The following is a 22,093-nucleotide window of genomic DNA, read 5'->3' as shown; positions in this document are numbered from 1 at the left end:
GCAACAGTGTGAGAGTGAGACTCTTATCTCAAAAAATAAAAGAAATAAAAAGGCTGGGCGTGGTGGCTCACACCTGTAATCCCAGGACTTTCTGAAGGATCTCTTGAGCCCAGGAGTTCCAGATTGGCCAGAGCAATATAAGGAAACTACATCTGTTAAAAAAAGAAAAAAAAATTAGTTATGCAGTAAGCCATGATCGCACCACTGTACCCTAGTCTGGGCAACAGAGAGAGATCCTGTCTCTAAAAAGAAAAAGAGTTAAATCGCTGTTTAATTATGTGCCAATTTATTTTGGTATTTTGAAATCTGTAGTTTTTAACACTTTTTACTTCAAAGAAAATCACAGTGCAAGCAATCTGAGTGGATTCATCAAAAGTTACACGTGAATATTCTGCAGAGTCTGGTGTTGCTGAAAGTTTTGATTTGTGTTCTAAGACACAGCCACAAAAATATGCACTTACTTGTGTTCTGAAGAGGATAGGTAAATTATTTTTAAAGAAGTTAAGCTGTAGAACTGTTTGCTGTCTTCCAGTTGGCAGACCTATATTATGAGTTGGACAGTGAGCAGAAAACAATTTAATAATACTATACTTGATCTCTTGTGTGAGTGTGTGCACTTAGGTTGAAGATGGAGTTTCCTTTAACCGACAAGAAAAGTAGTAATAGAAAAAAATGATAAAGGTGGTTTGAGTCCAAAGCAGCATTTTTCACTAATTTTATGAAGGCAGTCCTGTTGAGTAACTTCTTAAAATTAGGAAAATGACGTGCTTTTTTGTGTTAGACATTAAAATCTAGGGCAGATACCATGTCCTGTGTGGTGGTTATGAAGCTTAGCATATACATCAGAAAAGATGATGTAGTGTGAGGATGTCTTACATGATTGGTTAGGTCATAAAGTTTATAGAAAATGTTTGTTTTATAGTTGGTTGTTACTGAGACGAGTCCCTCAAGGGATTCCCTATGCTTTAGGGAGCTTTTTGTTTTAAATTTACTTGTTAAGAGTTGTGGGTTTTAATGTTTTCAGCTGTGCTTGTAAGAAACACATTTACATAAAATTTAACAAAATTTTTAGGAAATAGTACTTGTATTAAGAGTGATATACCCTGCTCTCTTCTATTTCATTTTTAATGTTGATATTGCTGCCTTAAATTGATGTATTCAACTACTACTAAGTCAGGACCCACTATTTAAAAAACACTGGTGCATTCTCTTGTTGTTACAAATTAACCCAAAACTCAGTGGTTTAAAACAATAAACTTGTGTTTTCTCATGTAATTTCTGTGGGTCAGGAATCTCGGAGTAGTTTAGTTAGGTGGTTCTGGGCCAGAGTTTTTCATGAGATCCCAAGGTGGCTCTCATTTGGCAGGTCACCTATGGCTGATGATGAAAGTTCTCCATTGGACTGCTTGAGTGTCCTCACAACATGGTGAAGGCTAGCTACTCCCAGAGCAGGTGATTCAAGCAAGAGCAGAGCGGAGGCCACACATCATCATTTATGCCATATTCTATTAAAAACAAGTCACTTAAGTCCAGCCCAAACTCAAGGGACGAGTATCAAAGAATTATGGACATAGTTTAATAGCAGCCACAGTTACATATTTGTCCACTTTATTATTTATTTATTTAGAGATGAAGCCTCGATCTGTCGCCCAGGCTGGAGTGCAGCAGCGTGATCTCAGTTCACTGCAGCCTCTGCCTCCAGGGTTCAAGCAATTGTCCTGCCTCAGCCTCCCGAGTAACTGGGATTACATGAGCCCACCACCGTGCCTGGATAATTTTGTATTTTTAGTGGAGATGGGGTTTCACTATGTTGGCCAAGCTGGTCTCGAGCTCTACCTCAGGTGATCCACCTGCCTTGGCCTCACAAAGTGCTGGGATTAAAGGGATGAGCCACTGTGCCTGGCCTGTTTTTCCATTTTAAAGGTGAGTTAGGATTGAACCAAAAGCCATGCTGAAGTCAATCTGTAAGTAATTATCTTAGTTAATTGAGTCAGTTTTTTTTCTCTGAAGGCATCAAGTCACACTTCCTTCTCAATCTTCAATTTGAGGAAGCAGGCTCAAAGAATTTAAGTAATTAAGCAGCCCAAGGTCTTTCAGTCTAGGAAAACCTCACAAATTTCTGTGACCTTTCTCATTAATAATATGTAAGCTGATAAAAATAAGAAAATTGGCTGGTAGATTTTTTTTCAAAAGAAATTATATTGTAGAGCTCTTTGCCAGTCTTCTAGTTTGCAGACCTCTGTATTATAATATACTTTACAGATAATGCTTGGTGTCTAGATTCCTCAAAGTGGCACGCCTCCTGTTGATTTTTAGAGGAAACAAAACAGGTACTCATTAAATGAATTCAAACTACTTTCAATAGACAGTTCCAGCTGCTGTCTGTGTACTCACCATGAGATGTACTATGCAAACTAATTCCAGTTATCACATTTTGAGAACCCAAAAGAGGATGTTGTGACTTAAGGATGATCAGAATTTAAGTGTAAAGAAAACATCACTTCTTTATGCTGTGAAATTTTCTTAGAAATTTTGGATCTGGAAGGATTTTGTTCTAAGATTAGTTTTAGCTTAGTGATATGAGGAATAGGATGAGACCTGACATTGGTAGTGTGAACGAAGGCAGGATAAATTTCTAAAGACTTACTTAAAAATGTTTTTTAATCCATTAGGCTTTTCTGAATAATAGGTTGGGATACAATAAGTTATCTTACACCTTTTGCTTTACAGAATGGGATAATGGCTATTTAAACCACTTTTCAGTTTTCTCTTACCAGTCTGATTCCTGACAGTTTCTATTCTGACCTAAAGCACTATTTGTACACACTTAACTTCGATTACCCCCACACTTTATTTTTTTGAGCCGGAGTCTTGTTCTGTCTCCCAGCCTGGAGTGCAGTGGCATGGTCTTGGTTCACTGCAACCTCCACCTCTCAGGTTCAAGCGATTCTCCTGCCTCAGCCTCCCTGAGTAGCTGGGACTACGGGTGCGTGCCATCACGCCTGGCGAATTTTTCGTGTTTTGTAGTAGAGATGGGGTTTCACCGTGTTAGCCAGGCTGGTGTTGAACCCCTCACCTCGTGATCCGCCAGCCTTGGCCTCCCAAAGTGCTGGGATTACAGACGTGAGCCACTGTGTCCGGCCTGATTACCCTTTTTACTTGTTATTTGTCTACCTATATCTTTTTTTTTTTTTAAATATATTTTATTGCATTTTAGATTTTGGGGTACATGTGAACTGTTGCATAGGTACATACATGACAGTGTGGTTTGCTGCCTTCCTCCCCATAACCTATATCTGACATTTCTCCCCATGTTGTCCCTTCCCAACTCCCCACCCGATGCTGCCCCTCCCCTAGTTCCCCGCCTTATCTACCTATATCTTGTATCCCTCACTCTCACTGTAAGCTGTTTGAGGGACAGGAGTTCTTTTTATGTGTACTCTGGTACTCGAATACTTGCAGAATTGAATTTGTAGTTAAAGGACCTAAGATAGTGATCATTTTCCCACTAGAACTGAATAAAAAAACTGTTCATTGTTCCAGAAAGCATCTGGGTATAGGTATTAGATGCTGGTGGTGCATATATGAATAACTATCTCTGCCCTTCAGGTGCTCACAGTCAAGTGGGGGGGAAAAACACAGATACCTAATACACAATTTATACTGTAGATGTGCAGAGTGCTGTGGGTGTGTAGATAAGGTTGATATTTAAGCTGAATCTTGGAGGGTGAGCAGGTGTTCAAAAGATAGTTTTGTGTGCTTGGGGAGTGGTGCATTTCTTAGCTTCATTCCTTTATTATATGTCCACCTTGTTTTCCTTTTATTGTTGGTGAGTTACCATCATAATTTAATAAATTGCTTCTTTCTGTGGCGTGTACATTCTTGTCATGTTATTTCTCTAGAACTGTGCTGTCCAATTCAATTAATGTCATACTAGCAGTGTGTGCTGAGTAGCCACCTGTGGCTAGAGGCTACCATATTGGACAGCACAGATAATACAAAACATTTCTATTATTGGAGAAAAGTAGTTGGACATCGCTGCTCTAGAATCATGTTTTTCTCCCTATTTTCACGTTATCAGTAATGTATTGAGTTGAGAATAGAATTAGGAAACTTAATAGCCTTCTAATGTCATTAGGAGGGACAGAGTGGTTGGTTATTTATGAACAAGATTATTTATGAGAGAGAGTAGTGGTTTGTAGTGGTTGAGAATATAGCTTTTGGAATCAGATCTGTGTTGAAATTATGGTCCATCCCTTACACTGTGTAGCTTTGGGCATGTTATTTAACCTCAGAGCCTGAAGTTTTCCTTTTCCGCATATAGGGATAATAATTACTATCTCCTAGCATTGGGTGAGTAGAAAATAAAACTGTATATGGAGGGGGGCATAGCATAGTACCTCAGTAAATGATAGAATCTGTATATTTTTGAAATAATCACAGATTTAAAAAAAAAAACATTAGAATTATGTAGTGAAAGTGACTTTTTTTTTTTCAGTATACAGTTCTGTTAATTTTAACATAGTATTTGTCTAGTCACCAACATGAGAATATAGGCCAGGTCTATCACTTTATTTTGCTGTCTTTTTATAGACCTGTGCTGCTTCTACCCCTAATCCCTGGCTGGCTGTCAGTGATCTGTTGTCCATCACTATAGTTTTACCTTTTTTTTTTTTCTCAAGTGGAGTCTTGCTCTGTTGCCCAGGCTGGCGTGCAGTGGCGTGATCTTGGCTCACTGCAACCTCTGCCTCCTGGGTTTAAGTGATTATCCTTCCTCGGCCTTCCTGCCTCAGCCTCCAGATGTGCCACCTCGCCTGGCTAATTTTTTGTTGGCCAGGCTGGTTTCGAACTCCTGACCTCGTGATCTGCCCTCCCTAACCTCCCAAAGTGATGGTATTACATGAGTGAGCCGCTGCGCCCGGCCTTAGTTTTACCTTCTAGCATGTTACATAAATGGAATCATATATTACGTAGCCTTTGTAGACTGGCTTCTTTTACTCAGCCAGATTGAGAGTGATTTGTCCAAGTTAAATCTGTCACTAATTCAAAACTGATCTTTAAAGACATCAAAAAAAAAAAAAAAAAAAACAGACATTGTAATTTTGAAGCATTATTTCTTAAAAGAATTGTGAATCTGAATTCTTAAACAGTTCTTCAAGTAGTGTTTGGCTCAAAATTTTTATGTTTAAAATGATAAAATTTATAGGGAAAAATTAATACTTCCACCTGATAAAAACTGTGTGTGAAATTAACACTCTTTTCTTTATGAAAATGGTCATTTTGATCATTGGAAGGGAAGGTTGTTTTTAGTAGTTGATCCATATTAAAGATCTGTAGAGTTGCAGCAAAGTCCAGAGTTGAAAAAGTGACTGTTTAAATATCAGTTTCTAAAATGTCGTCCAAAGATAGCGTGATCAGTCCTGGTTTGCCCAGGACTTTCCCAGTATTAGCAATGAAAATCTGGCTGCTCCCAAGAAACCCTTTGGTCCTAGTCAGACCTAGCATGATTGGTCACCCTATCTGAAAAGAGACACACAAAATCAGAGGATTCCAGTTCATCAGGTTTCAGTAGTGAACCATCGGCCAAGTGTTACAGCCAGTCTTAAATTGCCGTCAGCATTCTTAACAGTAAAAAATCTCTAAGGTAACCAGAACCCAAACCACATGAGGTTTTTAAAATTAAGATCAACACCTTGAATTTAAGGTTTTGTGGCTAGAGGTTTAGATTTGATTGGAGTTAGTTTTGGTTAGTTTGCTGACCTCTGTCTTAATTTGATGATTCCTAGAGGCACTCTAGTTCATCCTTTTAAATTAGCAATATTAAAAAAAAAATTGTTAGAGTAAGCAACTTCCCAAGCCTTGTGTGTAAAAGCTGGATTGAAAGTCAAGTTTCTATTTAACCAGAGTGTCTCCTGTTTTGAGTTTTTAAATTCAAATGATGTTTAAACCTCAAGTAGATTTTAACTTCACTAGTCTGCTCCATTTTCCTGACTTTTCACACCACCTGCCTCTTTTATAGATTTCTTTATAGAGCATCTGTCTATAAGCAGATTGTTTTCCTGCTGCCTTCATTGGAATGTAAGCTTCATGAAAGCCAGGGGCACTATGTGGCATCTTAACCGCTGTGTCTTAGAGCTTAGAGTAGTGCATTGTAATTTTTAGTAAATAAATGTGAAATTGGATGAAAAAAATGAATGAGTAGGTTTTACAATGCTGTATGCTTTCCAGATTAACAGTCTAGGTGATGTGGAAAGTTTTTGTTTTTAAAACATTTAAAAGTCCACGTTTTGTTTCACAGAGGAAGTGAAAATGTGGTCTTTAAAAAATTTTGTTTCATTAAACCCCTTTGAGGGAAGGGAATTTAGTATGGTGACATTAAACCTTCCTTAAAAATGGCAATTCAGAACCAACGGAGAGAGCTGAACGTGAGAGTAGATTTAGATTTGGAAAAATTCTCTCTACTTGTGATCCACATCACCTCCCAGTGCTCATGTGCGCTCCCCCCCACCCCGCCCTGCTGTAAAGGCATAGAGCAGGGTCTGAGGAGATTGGGTTGGCGAAAGAGAACTGAGTCACTTGAGATTAGTACTTAGTAAGCAAGAGAGTGCTAATGAATTATTTAAAATCTGTGTAACCTGAGTATAAACCAATACATAGATAGATTCTAAGTTAGTGCTTCTTAAGAGTTTAGTGAGCACATAAGAGTCTCCCCAAGAGTTAAAAAAAAAAAAAAAAAAAAAAAAAACATGTTTCCTATCTGCAGCCCCAGACATTCTGATTTAGTATGGTGCGGAACTCAGGAGTCAGTAGTATTAATGGACAGTCTTGAGTATTTGCTGATGCAGTTGGTCTGAGGACCATGCTTTGGAAAAACTGCTTTAGGTAGTAGAAAGACAGGACAGTTATTTAAAATAGACAAATATAGTTTGTTTTTAAGATGATACAGCTAGAAAGATACTGATTTTATGTATTAAAAAAAAAGTCCGCTTCTGACTGCTGTGGTTATCCAAGAAGGCACCCCAGAAAAACTGCTGGCCGCTGCTGTCTGGTATATGCAGAAATGTGTAGTTTAAAAAAGCCTTTGTGGGTTTGCACCGAGGAGCCAGCCCATTTTATACAGTGAAAATACTGCATGATATTTAAATTGACCCTTATATTCCAAAGTCTGAGTTAGGATGTTTCTTTTTTGAGATGGAGTCTTGCTCTGTTGCCCAGGCTGGAGTATAGTGGTGCAATATCTGTTCACTTCAGCCTCCTGAGTAGCCTGGATTACAGGTGCCCACCACCACGCCTGGCTAATTTTTTTATTTTTAGTAGAGACGGGTGTCACCATCTTGTCCAGGCTGGTCTTGAACTCCTGACCTCGTGATCCACCCACCTCAGTCTCCCAAAGTGCTGGGATTACAGGCGTGAGCCACTGCACCTGGTCTATGACGTTTCTTAAAGATCCAAAGATGGATCCTGGGAATTTGATTCAGCCTGCATTTCATCTGAGAGTTAATCCTCACAGTAACTCTGTGAGATAGGTTAATAATAAACTCTCCTGTTCACACATATTCCATTAATCCTCACAGCAACCTATGAGATAGTTTAATTAAACCTACTCCACAGATGAGGAAAGTGAGGCCGAAGAGGTTGAGTGATTTGCCTGAGGTTTTAACGGCAAGAATCAGTGGTGAAACAAGAATTCAAATCCATATTGGTCTTAATCAGTGAGCTCTCCTGTGATAGAAATTAGATACCACTCTGAGGACTTTGGGAGCCAGTGGTGAATGAACTTACTTTAGGCTTTACATACTCTGTGTAATTTGTTGGTTATTTTGTTGTTAGAGAGGTGGTGATCTTACGTTTTTACTTTATTAAGTAAAAGTAAGTAAGTTTTTTTTGTTTTTGTTTTTTAAAGACAGGGTTTCACCATATTGGTCATGCTAGTCTTGAACTCCTGACCTTAGGTGATCTGCACACCTCAGCCTCACAAAGTGCTGGGATGACAGGCATGAGCCACTGTGCCCGGCCTGAAAGCAAGTTTTTACTTATGTTACAACTAAAACAATTCTTTAAACTTTCGTAACTTAAGTTGAAGTTTTAAATCATAAAATTAGTTGAAAAAGATGTAATTGCCAGTGTACTGTAAATACTGGTATTTTAAAATAAGCTGTTTTATCACTTTTAAGAAAACCTTTTTTTTTTTTTTTTTTTTTGAAGGGAGGGGTTTTTCCTTTTTTCCCAGGCTGGGGGGCGATGGCGCGATCTCGGCTCACCGCAACCTCCGCCTCCTGGGTTCAGGCAATTCTCCTGCCTCAGCCTCCTGAGTCGCTGGGATTACAGGTATGCGCCACCATGCCCAGCTAATTTTTTGTACTTTTAGTAGAGACAGGGTTTCACCATGTTGACCAGGATGGTCTCGATCTCTTGACCTCGTCGTGATCCACCCGCCTCGGCCTCCCAAAGTGCTGGGATTACAGGCTTGAGCCACCGCGCCCGGCCTAAGAAAACCTTTTGTAATTTAGTGCATTGTAATAGTGTATTGAGCTAATGTCCACCATAATCCATTTAAACCTAGGTGAACTATGCAAATATGTTTTTCTTCTTGAAAATGTATTTGTGTTACATTTCCTCTACAAAACTATGCTAATAAATGTTTATGCACCTCTTTTGATAATCTTTTCATTTCTTGTAAATTTTTTATATAACTTGAAATGTTTAATAATGCTGTGACCATAAGGCACCAAATGTTCATGGTGTTTCCTGGATTATTTCACATTGTTTCTAATTAGTTGATCAGAACAGCAAACTGTATACGTTGATACTTGGAGTAAAATTTTACTGGAATTGTACTTCCTAAAAAATGGGAGAAGACATAATGGCTTCAATTAAAGGTTGCATTTACCAATCTTTCAAATTGTCCTTTTGTGGCGTTTCCCAAAAAGGCTGAAACATAGGTTTAACGTATTTAAGGGTTATTGAATATAGTGGGCCAAATTATTGAGGATAGGTGAGAGTCGCCTCTCTTGTGTAAGTGTGATAAGGGAAGATGGGAAGAACAGGATACACTGCAGGTGTGTACCAAGTATGTTGATTTTATGAAAATCAGGAGGAACTTGAAAGCAGTTTTTAAAAAATTACTTTGTGTGTCAGTGGGCTCAAGCAGTGCTCCCACCCTGGCCTCCCAAAGTGCTGGGATTACAGGCGTGAGGCACTGTGCCCATCCTAGAAAGCGAATCTATATTCTCCTTGGAGAGGTTTTTTGGGTACCCTTCGCATACAGGTACTTCAAATGGAAGACAGCTGCTGAAGAACTCTTGCTGGAAGATACCAGATGTTTATCTTAGCACTGTTAACTGCAAATAAATGTGTCCATCAGTTAGTACAGATGAATGTATTCTCGGTGTAACACTGTGTAGCAGTTAAGTGAGTTGCAAAACGAAAGGATATGCGTGAAAAGTTGGGCGAGGACTATAGTGGGGCATGAGGGGTTATGCATAAAAATAAGGCAATGTAGATAAAGAGTTGATTTTAAGAAAAGTGTCAACACAAGGAGGTAAATACTTAGATGTTTAGAATCTTTGTGCTTGTTTTTTTAAATTTCCCCAAAATATGTGTGAAACAAACGTCTGTGGGAAGAATATTGTGACTGACTTGGTGAAGGGACAAAGTATTGATTAACAGAAGAAAAGGTGCCAGTGAACAGCCATACTCAAATCATCCATCTAAAATAGGTCTTTAAGATTCATTTCTGCCATCAGAAGCCTGTCTTGTTACTGTATATATTGACGTCAACACTTGCGTTCCTGTGTGGTTCTCTTAGCCAGGGCCATGATAGCATTCCCTGGGGATAGGTTAAGTTGTGGTCTAAAACCTAAGCCCTTTGGTTTTAAGAGGTATCTGCCAAGATTAACCAAGATTTCTAGATGCTAAGGTTTTCCAAAGTTCTTAACTGTAATATTTTCCTTTTTGAATTGTCAGTGATGAAGAAGCAAACACGGGATTCTTTATACTTTACTTTATTCACACAATATATTGGGGGCTGAAACAATTTCTTGATTAAAAAAATACTTATTAAATAAGCGATGAACTAGTAGTGAACATTTATTTATTTTATTTTTTACTTTTGAGACTGAGTCTCACTCTGTCGCCCAGGCTGGAGTGCAGTGGCATGATCTCAACTCACTCCAACCTCTTCCTCCCGGGTTCAAGAGATTTTTCTGCCTCAGCCTCCTGAGTAGTTAAGGTCACAGGTGTGCCTAATTTTTTTTGTATTTTTTAGTAGAGATGGGGTTTCACCATGTTGGCCAGGCTTGTCTTGAACTGACTTAAAATGATCCAACTGCCTCGTCCTCCCAAAGTGCTGGGATTACAGGCATGAGCTACTGCACCTGGCCAAACATTTATTTTTTGATTGTAGAACTTGAATTCATCTCTTGCAGTGACACTTTGGTTTCACTTGATCAGAAAAGTACTCGTCCCAGCTCAAACATTACCTTAGGATAAAAAGTGAGAATTACTAATTTCATGACAGGCAAATTGTGGGTACAAACTACAATGACTTCCAATGAGAAATGCTCCTGATAAGGTAAATACTTGAGTTTCTCACATGGCAGGCTGTGAATGGGAGGCACAGGTGTTTGATTTGATGTTGGGCAGTATATTATAAATTTACAACTAGAACTTTTTCCAAATGCTGTCTTTAAAAATGTAGAACCTTGAGGTCTACTCTAAAGTTTTTAAAAGTGGAACCTTTTCAAAATTTACTATCAATGCATTTGCAAATTTGAAACTTCAAATTAGTAATGGTAACAAAGCCTCTTTCCTGCTAATAATTTTCTATCTCAAACTATCTTACTAGCATAGCCCCTGTATTTGTGAAAAGAGTATGTAACATTACGGTACACAGCATTTCCATCTTACCTCTATGGTAATGAGGATGACAATCATCCACTCCAAGCGGAGTGCCCTCTTCTCATTCAGGTGATTCCGCATTAGATCTGTTAGTTCCATGCAGTGTTGAAGTTTTTCGTTCATGACCTGTGTAAGAAAAATTTTAGTAACATGTATTTATACTTAAACAATTTAATACTGTCATATACATAAGAATTCTATAGCTGTACAGTGAAAAAATCTTGCTCCTCTCCCCAAAGGCAGGCAGAAACATTATCAGTTTCTTGTGAATCCATCCAGAGACATTTTGTAATGCACAGATTTAACTGCAAAAAATACTTTGCGCCAGGCGCAGTGGCTCACGCCTATAATCCCAGCACTTTAGGAGGCCAAGGCGGGTGGATCACGAGGTCAAGAGATCGAGACCATCCTGGTCAACATGGTGAAACCCTGTCTCTACTAAAAATAGAAAAATTAGCTGGGCATGGTGGCTTATGCCTGTAGTCCCAGCTACTCCGGAGGCTGAGGCATGAGAATTGCTTGAACCCAGGAGGCGGAAGTTGCAATCAGCTGACATTGCCCCATTGCACTCCAGCCTGGGTAACAAGAGTGAAACTCTGTATCAAAAAAAAAAAAAAAAAAAAGTGCGCCGCAAGTCAAATGTCAAACTGAAGCTCTTTGTAAGATTTTGATGGAAGAACTAAAAATACAGTCTGAGTCCTAGTAGCTGCCCTTTTTAGCAATTAAAAAAGGCAAACTTGAAACTTAATTATTTTTAGCAAGACCTAAAGATAATTTCTACTACAAAACCTATGCTTGACATTTGACTTGCTGCGCACACACCACTAGATGGCATTGGTTTTAACTGAACTGCAACAGTTTTAAATTGTGATGCCTCAAGACGAGCTGGCTGTGGGGATTAAAAGAAAATAAAGTTCCTGAATTCAAAACTTGGATGTGACAACTGTTATATACCTACCTAATACCTCTATATTAATCACTTGCTTCTGGAAATTGGAAATCCTGGAAGCATACTTAAAATAGTTTGTTTCATGGGGTATGCTGAAGTTTCAGGTTTGGTCAGTGAACATTAAGACACGAATCACAGGTACGTGTTCAGGGATTGATTGGAATGTGTTAGTTCACCATGTTATGACTTTTGCACATAGCATTAAACTGCCTTACTAGGCTGGGCTCGGTGGCTTATGCCTGTACTCCCAGCACTTTGGGAGGCTGAGGCAGGAGGATCACTTGAGCTCAGGAGTTTGAGACCAGCCTGTGCAACACACGTGTCTCTACAAAAAAATTAGCCAGGCATGGTGGCACATGCCTGTAAGTCCCAGTTACTTGGGTTGGTGGGTGCTGAGTTGGGAGGATCGCTTGAGCTCAGGAGATTAACACTGCAGTGAGCCAAGATTGCATCACTGCACTCCAGCCTGGGTGACAAAAGTGAGATTCTGTCTCCAAAAAAAACAAACAAAAAAAAACCTGCCTTAGGGAACCACAGGGTTAACTCACTGAACCATACTCATCAGCATTTGCCCCTATTTCCAGATCTATAGTCACCCTGTAGTTTCTAATCTGTATAAATGTTTAAAGCATGCCTCTTTCCTCTTCCTTCCTTTCCCCTTCCTCCTTTCTTTTCCTCTTGCCCTTTCTTAATATGTCTGTTTATATTGGCTGCTTGATCTTGGTCTTTAATGTTCATCTTTAAGCTTGCTTTTCTCTTCAAACTGATTGAGCCCTCTTCCCTTTTCTTTCAATTTAGGCAAAGAACAGGCAACATTCTCTTTCTCCTCTACCTCATCATTACCCAACTTACTCCTTAGAGTTTGTTTCTATTACCTAAACATGCCAAGTGTCCTATTAAGTCTAACAACTTAACCTCACTTAACCCATGCATCTGACAACACACTGAAATGTGCAAGCAAGAGTTCCTACCACTACGGCATGGTTTCTATTTCATTTAAGTATAGAGGCCTGTATGCTCCGTGCTTGCAGATAATGGAACAAAGAAAAAAAAAACAGGAGAGGCTTCACAGAGGTAGGCAATGTGAATTAGGCTTTTTTTTTTTTTTTTTTTTTTGAGATGGAGTCTTGCACTGTTGTCCAGGCTGGAGCGCAGTGGTGCAATCTTGGCTCACTGCAACACTTGCCTCCCGGGTTCAAGCAGTTCTGCCTCAGCCTCCTGGGTAGCTGGGACAAGTGCCTGCCACCACGCCTGGCTAATTTTTTATATTTTTAGTAGAGTTGGGGTTTCACCATGTTAGCCAGGATGGTCTTGCTCTTCTGACCTCACGATCTGCCCACCTCAGCCTCCCAAAGTGCGGGGATTATAGGCATAAGCCATGGCACCCGTCCGAATTAGGCTTTAAAAGGCAGCAGACACGAAGAAAAGGTGGGCGGGATGTGGAGGGATGGGGGCATGAAGGGAGCATTTCAAGCATAGGAAACAGCACAGAGACAAGCATAGCTAGATTGTGGTCAACCTAGAAGTGCTTGGAAGTAAGGTTAAGAAGGTAAGTTAGCCGGGGGCAGTGGTTCACACCTGTAATCCAAACACTTTGAGAGGCCAAGGCAGGTGGATCACCTGTCAGGAGTTCAAGACCAACCTGGCCAACATGGTGAAACCCTATCTCTACTAAAAATGCAAACATTAGCCGGGTGTGGTGGCAGGTGCCTGTAATCTCAGCTACTTGGGAGGATGAGGCAGGAGAATCGCTTGAACCTGGGAGGCGGTGGTTGCAGTGAGCCAAGACCACACCATTGCACTCCAGCCTGGGTGCCAAGAGGGAAACTCTGTGTCAAAAAAAAAAAAAAAAAGTAAGTTAGTATGTATCAGATTGTGAGAGGTACTGTGTACCACACCCCAGAGATACTTATGTCCTACTTCTTGGAATCTGTGAATATAATGTGGTAAAGGAGAATTAAGATTATATAAGAAATTAAGGTTATTAATTAGCTGATCTTTTTTTTTTAAAAAATTTAGTATAGAAAAAGGGAAATCACAGGGGTCAGCATATGTGGAGTGCAATGGATAAGCCTCGCCCTGGAAAAACCACCTTCGTGATCATGGTATCTCCCCTGTCAGTTAAGTATTATTAGCTGATCTTAAGATGGGGAGATAATAGATTATCTGGGAAAGCCCAATGTAATCACAGGGGTCCTTAAAAATGGAAATGGGTTCAGAATGATACAATATGAGGATTCCACTGGCCTTTGCTAGATGGAGGAAGGGGCTATGAACAAGGAATGTAGGTGGTCTCCAGCCAGTGGAAAAGGTGAGGAAATTGATTCCACCCAGTCTCCAAAGGGGCATCACACCTTAACTTTAGGCCATGCCACCTACAGAACAGTTTCTGTAAGCCACTAGGTTTGTGAAAGTTGCTACAGCAGCAATTAGCATGTCATGCTAGAATATCTGAACTTCATTCTGCAGGTAATCGGGAGGCCTCTGTTCAATCTGGAAGTATAACATTTACTGCACTGTGCTGGGCAGAGAAGACAGAATCGTGAAATAGACGTATCTATCTCTCTGCCTTCCAGTCAAAGGGTGCAGAGACTGGAAAAAAGTCTGGAGACAGAGTGAAGAAGGAATTAGACAAGTCCAGGTGGGAAAGGAAGGTGAAGGGCTGTAGGGATGAACATTAATAGGTGCCAAAGGCAGGGGTCACATGGTATGCCTCTGTTTCACCAGCCCGGGGCCTCACACATAGGCTTTCAATAAATATTTGCTAATGAATCCATGATACTTAGAGGAAAATAAAGAATGTTTAAGTGGATATGGAGGGTGAAGGAGAAAAAGGACACCCAGATGACTTTTAAGTTTCTAGTTGAATGACTAAATAGGTGAGGCTAGCAGGTCCTTCTATGAGCTGCAATAGAGAACAGAAAAGGTTTAACATTTTCATGGGGGGAATACCGTGAGTTTCATTCTGCAATCATAATCATTGACTAATTCTGCAAATATTTTTGAGGACATACTGTATGTGAGGCCTTTGCCAAGAACTGGCAAGAAAATAATCATGGTCTCTGATCTCATGGGGCTTAAATTCTAGTGGGAAAGGTGCACACAAAATTTTCAAAAGGATGCTATGAGATAATGTAAATGAGGAAGATGTGTGAGATTGGGGAGGCAACTGGAAACATTTGGAAGGCAAACGAGAGACTGGGATTAGAGAGAGACATTTGAAAGTCACCAGGAGAAGGTGGGACTAGAAGTCATGACAACAGACGAGTGCTCATGGAGTAGGTGGCATCGGGAGAGATGCCTCGATGACAGGACTTTGGGGACACCGATGTGAGAAAATGGAGCGAGGGATCCACTGCCAACTAGTTTCTGTCCCATAACGCTTGTGGAACTGCCCTCTGCCTCTGGACCTCTGCCCTCAACTTTTTACCATGTCTTATGCCTCCTCACCCATTTTCTCGACTCTTTCTTTCGTCTTTCGCGGGGGGAAACAAGGACCAACTTTCTCCTAGCACTACCATCGCTCTTTCTTTGTTCCATCTGTTTTCTTGGAAAACTGTAAAGCTGGCTGAAGGGCAGGACCAGTTATTTTTCTTTTGTATTATGTATAATGCCAGCACGATGCTGAGTCTAACTCTTTCAAGCTCTTCTTAATAACCTTCACATAATCCAATGAGTCTGAACTGCCTTCGGGATGCTGAGAAAACTCTCTTGAGGAATGTAGTTTGAGACCTTTTAGGTATGCTTCATAACTCATGCAGAAGACCCAGAGTGAGACTGAGGAATGAAATAAAGAACCATTAGCTGGTTCAGATTACTCCAATTGATTAATATTTTTCTGGAATAGCTGGATCACTCAATTCGAACCTAATTCAAGGTTCGGGTGCTATTATAAACAGTATTTTTAAAATTTCAATTTCCAATTGTGTATTGGTAGTATAAAGAAAGGCAACTGTTTTGTATATATTGACCTTGAAACCTTGATAAACTCACTTGTTCTGGTAGCTTCCTCGTAGATTCTTTAGGGTCTTCCACATACAAGATCATGCTGCCTGTAAATAAATTCAGTTTTTGTTCTTCTTATAGGAGACTTTATCTATTTATTAATTATTTTTTGGGAGATAAGTCTCACTCTGTTGCCCAGGCAGGAGTGCAGTGGTGCAATCTCAGCTCACTGCAACTCTCACCTACCATGTTCAAGTGATTCTCATGCCTCAGCCCCTCACGTAGCTGGGATTACAGGGATGTGCCACCACACCCAGCTAATTTTTGTATTTTTAGTAGAGATGGGGTTTCACCATGTTGGCCAGGCTGGTCTTGAACTCCTGGCCTCAAGTGATCTGCCCACGTTGGCCTCCCAAAGTGCTGGGATTATCGGCATGAGCCACCATGTCTGGCCCTACAAGAGATTTTAAATCTTAGGGATATAGAGCCACCCATGAAGGACCGACGATGTGTTCAGCTGACATTGCTTACGGCTTTCTCCACAGGGACTGGGGTGGCTTTAGATTTTTCCAGCTGCTCATGTGCACAGAGGTATAGATGTGAACCCGTCACGGGGAGACTCAATCTCAAACTGGCCTCGATACCAGAATGAAGAGTACATTCAGTAGAGGCAGAAGGGGCCTGGGCAGCCTGCTTGTTCTCCCGGGTGTCCTTTCTATACCTGCTGTTGATCTTAGCCATGAAGCAGCTGACCACTTAGTTGTCAAGGCATCCTTCACTCAGGTGGGCATCCTTAGTTGTAGACATGATTTCAGTAATACCATCTTGAACACTGAGGATGGACAGATAAAAAATGCCACCAGGGTCAAAGATCAGAACATTAATTTTGGCATTAATGTTCTTGTCCAAGCCAAGAGCAGTGGCATTTGGCTTGCTAAATTCAGAACACAATGAGATCAACAATGGTTCCACCATCTTTATGACCTGCACCTGTCAACTAACTATTAAAGTAATTGGTAGTATGAGGACCATGTGGGTCAGTGGTCATAAAGTAGGATTCTAGAATGTTCTCCTTTTTCAAAACCACTGTGGCAGGCAGATTTCTAAGATGACACCCAAAGACTCCCTACCTCCTGGTGTTCACTTGTGTGTAATCCACTGCCCTCAAGAGTAGGCTGGACCTAGTAACTTGCTTTTTTTTCCTTTTTGTGATGGGAGTTTCACTGTTTCACCCAGGCTGGAGTGAAGTGGCACGATCTCGGCTCACTGCAACCTCTGCTCCCCCAGGGTTTAAGCAGTTTTTCTGCCTCAGCCTCCTAAATGGCTGGGATTACAGGCATCCACCACTATGCCCAGTTAATTTTGTATTTTTAGTAGAAACGGTTTTACCATGTTAGCCAGGCTGTTCTCCTAACCTTAGGTAATCCACCCACCTTGGCCTCCCAAAGTGCTGGGATTACAGGCGTGAGCCACTGTGCCTAGCCATAACTTCCATAACTTGCTTTAAAAAAAAATTTTTTTTTTTTTTAAGAGATGGGGTATCACTATGCTGACCAGGCTGGTCTCAAACTCCTGGCCTCAAGTGATCCTCCCATCTCAGCCTCCCAAAGCGCTAGGGTTACAGGCATGAGCCACTGTACCTGGCCCTAACTTGCTTTTAACAAAGAGAGCACAGCAAAAATGATGGGATGTCATTTGTGTGATTAGGTTGCAAAAGACTGTGACTTCTGTTTTACTAGCCTTCTCTTCCTGCAATCTCTCTTGCTCTCATTATTAGTCCATTCTCTCATTGCTATAAAGAAATACCCCAGACTGGGTAATTTATAAAGAAAAGAGGCCTAATGGGCTCACAGTTCTGCAGGCTGTACAGGGTAGCATAATGCTGGCATGTGCTTGGCTTCTGGGGGGGCTTCTAGAAACTTACAGTCATGGTGGAAGGTGAAGGGAGAGCAGGTAGCTTACATGGCAGAAGCAAGAGAGCGCAAGCAAGGGGAGATGCAGGTGCTACAAATTTTCAAACAACCTCGAGAGAACTATCATGAGAATGGCACCAAGTGGATGGGGTTAAACCACTTAAGAGAAATCTACCTTATGATCCAGTCACCCCCGACCAGGACCCACCTTTAACATAGAACATTACAATTCAACACATGATTTGGGCAGGGGCACAGATGCAAACCATATCACTCCCCTACTTGCTCATTCTGATGAAGCACACTGCCACGCTGTGAGATGCTCTATGGAGGAGCCTCTGTGGCAAGGAGCTGCGAGAGGGCTCTGGACAACAGCTTATGAGGAACTGAGGCCTCAATCTAATAGCCTGAGAGGAGCCAAGTCCAGCCAATAACCACAACTGAACTAGGAAGTGAATCCTTGGGATGACTCCAGCCTTGTGAGAAATGCAGAGTCAGAGGACCCAGCTAAACCATACCGATTCCTGACCCACAAAAACTGAAATATTAAGTGGTGTTTCTTTTTATTATTATTTTTGAGATGGCGTCTCACTCTATCATCCAGGCTGGAGTGCGGAGGTGCAATCTCAGCTCACTGTAACCTCTGCCTCCTGGGTTCAAGTGATTCTCGTGCCTCAACCTCCCGAGTGGCTTCCCAGCTACTTGGGACTATAAGTGTGCACCACCATGCCAGATTAATTTTTGTATTTTTAGTAGAAACGGTTTCGCCATGTTGGCCAGGCTGGTCTTGAACTCCTGGCTTTAAGTGATCCGCCTGCCTCGGCCTCCCAAAGTGCCAGGGTTACAGGCTTGAGCCACTGCATCCAGCCGGTAAGTTTTGGGGTAATTTGTTACACAGCAGTAGCTGTCACAATCACAGGAAATATCTCATCTGTATAAAGCTTTTCGTATCCCTCCCTTACCTCCTCTAGATCTTCTGCCTGTGTGCACAGTCGACAACCAGGAAAGTCCAGTGCTTTTCATATCTGACGAGATGACTGAACTGTCAAATCGGTGTCTAATTAGACCTTTGGTATCTAAAACTATGTTGATGGAGTCCACTAAATTTGATTCTTAAACCATCACTAATCAATCTTTCTGTGTCAGCTAAAAGCAACATAGCTTGGTTTTCTTGCCCTGACCAGTGGTGATGACCTCTACTGTCCTGTGCTGGAAGACACCTACAGAGGAACAGGTGGTACCAAGATCAGTGACAACTGCGGATACCTTTGCTGTGGTTTTGAAAAGGGTGGTGTCTAGATTAGAGGAAAAAAAATGCAGATGCTAAAGTGACTATAGCATTCAATGAACCATGGTCTTTGAAATTATAAATCTTTTATTTTTCTGAGACAGGGTCTTGCTCTGTTGCCTAGACTGGGGTATAGTGGTATGATCATGGCTCACTGTAGCTTCAAATTTCTGGACTAAACCAATCCTCCTGCCTTAGCCTCCCAGGTAGCTGGGACTACAGGCACATGCTATTATACCTGGCTAATTTAAAAAAAAAACAAAAAACAAAACAAAAAAAACATTCAGTAGAAATGAGGTCTCACTGTTTCCCAGGCTAATCATTTATTTTTGATGAGATACAAGGTGAATGAATGTGGGGATTTGGTAGGAAATATGATTGAAAAACGGATACAACAGAAAGGACCCTGTATATCAAGCCAGAACACTTGAGGCAATGAGAGAAACTGGAGGAAGAAGACAAGACAATCAGTACATACTAATGTCAAGAGGTATGTGATGTTAGAATTATCAGATGATGTTAAAGCAACCATCATAAACACGATTCAACAAGCAATTCTGAACACACTTGAAACAAATGAAAAAGTAGGGAGTCTGCAAAGAAACAGAAGATACAAAGAAGAAAACATGGAAATTTTAAAAGTGAAAAGTACAATGAATAAAATAACTCGATGGGCAGCAAAATGAAGGTAACAGAGGAAGGAATCAATTAACTAGAAGATCAGACAAAGGAAATTACCCAATCTTAACAGAGAGAAAATATACTGGAGAAGAAGTGAACAGAGCCTCAAAGACTTGTGAAATTATAAAAGATAAAACATAAATGTCACAGAATTATGACAGGTTTCCTATCAGAAACCATGGGGGTCAGAAGGAAGTGACACAGCATTTTTCAGGTGCTGAAAGAAAGAAAACTGTCCACCCAGAATCCTATTTCTAGGAAAATATTCTTCAGGAATGAAGAGAAAATTAAGACATTCTCAGATGAAGACAAACTAGGAAAATTTGTCTGACTTACCTTTAAAGAATAGCTAAATAATGTTGTTGAAAACACACACACACAAAAAAAACAGTAAAAGAAATCTTAGAAGATCAGAAGGAAAAAAGAACAGAAAGAATAAAAACATGGGTACATACAACAGACTTTTCTTAGTTTTCTAAGTTATATTTTATGGGCTAAGCAAAAATTATAACATAATCTAATGAAGGTTTCTATGTCTGCAGAAGAATAGTTAAGACAATTATAAACAGGGAAGGATAAAGGAATATAAAAGAAATAAGGATTTTCTTTTCTGCATCCAATCATCCATTAGGGAAATAAAGATTCTACACTTCATTTAATCTGCAAGATGTTGAAATCAGTAGAATGTAGTAAGTTATATACATATGATGTAATAACCAGAGCAACTACTAAATATCTATGCAAAGAGATATACTAAAAAAATAACATCAAAATGAAATACCAAAAAAATGTTTCAGGAGCCACAGGAAGACGGGAATTGATACGAGTAACAACCTGCATGGATCCAAGTTGAGGGCATTATGGTGAGAAAAGCCAGCTAAAAAGTCACATACTGTATGACTCTATGACATCCTCAAAATGATAAAATTATGGAGATGGAGAAGAGATTACTCGGCCAGGGGTTAGGGACAGTCCGGGGAGGGGGAGGGTGGTATGACTGCACAGGGAAGCATGACGGAGAATGTGTGGTGATAAAACATTTTGTCTTTTCGGTTTTTTTGTTTTTTGAGACAGAGTCTCATGTTGTCACTCAGGCTGGAGTGCAGTGGCACGACCTCAGTTCCGTCTCCTGGGTTCAAGTGATTCTTCTGCTTCAGTCTCCTTGAGTAGCTGGTACTACAGGTGCATACCACCATGCCTGGCTAATTTTTGTATTTTTAGTAGAGACAGGGTTTCGCCATGTTGGCCAGGCTGGTCTTGAACTCCTGACCTCAGGTGATCTGCCTGCCTCGACCTTCCAAAGTGCTGGGATTACAGGCATGAGGCACAGCGCCTGGGCCCATCACTATACCTTGATACATGTCTCTCTTCTTGACTTTGCTTCTGCCCTTCTATATGCCGGCATGATGGAACTAATTGGATTATCCTGCTGCTACTCTAATCTCAGCATATCTCAGATTTAGTCTGTCACCTCCCCTCTCTGACCTCTCATTGTTTTGCCACCTTTCTACTTGTCACCTCCAGGCAAACATCAGTCATCCTTTATTCTTCCTTCTTCAAGGCCTAGATCAGGAGCAGTCAGGGACTCTTGTATGAAACTTGATAAGAACTTCCTAATGGACCTTTAGGTTTCCAAACTCTCATCTTATTCATCGACCTTATAGTCTGTGAAGCTAAAATCAGAAGATCCTTTGATGTATAAAAGTACAAAATACATACCTTAACCCTTCGGCCAATGCTAAGGAATTGACATGTTTTATCGTAAAGCTCTTCCAGGTTTTCTCTGTCCCAGTAGAAATCAGGAGTAATCAAGAAGTCTGAACTCAAGTTTATACGGTGCCTTTAAAAAAGGGAAAATTACAACTTTTTATTTATCTTGAATTAAAAATCGTTTCTATTATATTTAATATTTACACGGTGCTTTATGGAAACCTTTTTTTTTTGAGAGAGGCTCTTGGCCAGGCGCAGGGGCTCACGCCTGTAATCCCAACACTTTGGGAGGCTGAGATGAGTGGATCACAAGATCAGGAGTTCCAGACCAGTCTGGCCAATATGGTGAAACCCTACCTCTACTAAGAATACAAAAGTAGCTGGGCATGGTGGTGCATGCCTGTAGTTCCAGCTACTCGGGAGACTGAGGCAGAAGAATTCCTTGAACCCAGGAGGCGGAGGTTGCAGTGAGCTGAGATCCCGCCATTGCCCGCCAGCCTGAACAAGAAGAGCGAAACTCCGTCTCAAAAAAAAAAAAAAAAAAGAGTCTCGCTGTGTGCTGTGTTACCCAGAATGGAGTGCAGTGATGTGATCACAACTCACTGCAACCTGAGGTTAAAGCTATCCTCCTGCCTCAGCCTTCCATGTAGCTGGAACTTCAGGCATGTGCCACTGCATCTGGCTAAAAACTTTTTTTTTTTTTTTTTT

At 40.7% G+C, this 22,093-nt stretch overlaps 1 protein-coding gene and 1 pseudogene across 5 annotated transcripts in view; both read right to left on the bottom strand.

Moving 5' to 3' along the window:
* Window positions 1–9,387: 9,387 nt before the first annotated feature.
* Window positions 9,388–22,093, bottom strand: part of RMND1 (required for meiotic nuclear division 1 homolog) — a 44,731-nt gene continuing 32,025 nt past the window's right edge. For all 5 annotated transcript variants that reach the window (XM_032258817.1, XM_032258821.1, XM_032258819.1 and 2 more), the window contains 3 exons: window positions 21,395–21,515; window positions 10,909–11,025; window positions 9,388–10,481 (listed from right to left, as the gene is read on the bottom strand). In XM_032258817.1, the coding sequence (XP_032114708.1) occupies window positions 10,449–10,481; window positions 10,909–11,025; window positions 21,395–21,515 (271 nt within the window). In that variant the 3' untranslated portion in view covers window positions 9,388–10,448. The remainder of the gene's footprint in view (window positions 10,482–10,908; window positions 11,026–21,394; window positions 21,516–22,093) is intronic.
* On the bottom strand, window positions 13,829–13,977 carry LOC116536939 (annotated as a pseudogene).

This window comes from Sapajus apella, unplaced genomic scaffold (assembly GCF_009761245.1).
Source record: "Sapajus apella isolate SASKATOON/1434 unplaced genomic scaffold, GSC_monkey_1.0 scaffold105, whole genome shotgun sequence".
NCBI classification, from domain to species: Eukaryota; Metazoa; Chordata; class Mammalia; order Primates; family Cebidae; genus Sapajus; species Sapajus apella.
The sequence above is the reverse complement of the archived record's forward strand: the minus strand, read 5'-3'. Positions and strand labels throughout refer to the sequence as shown.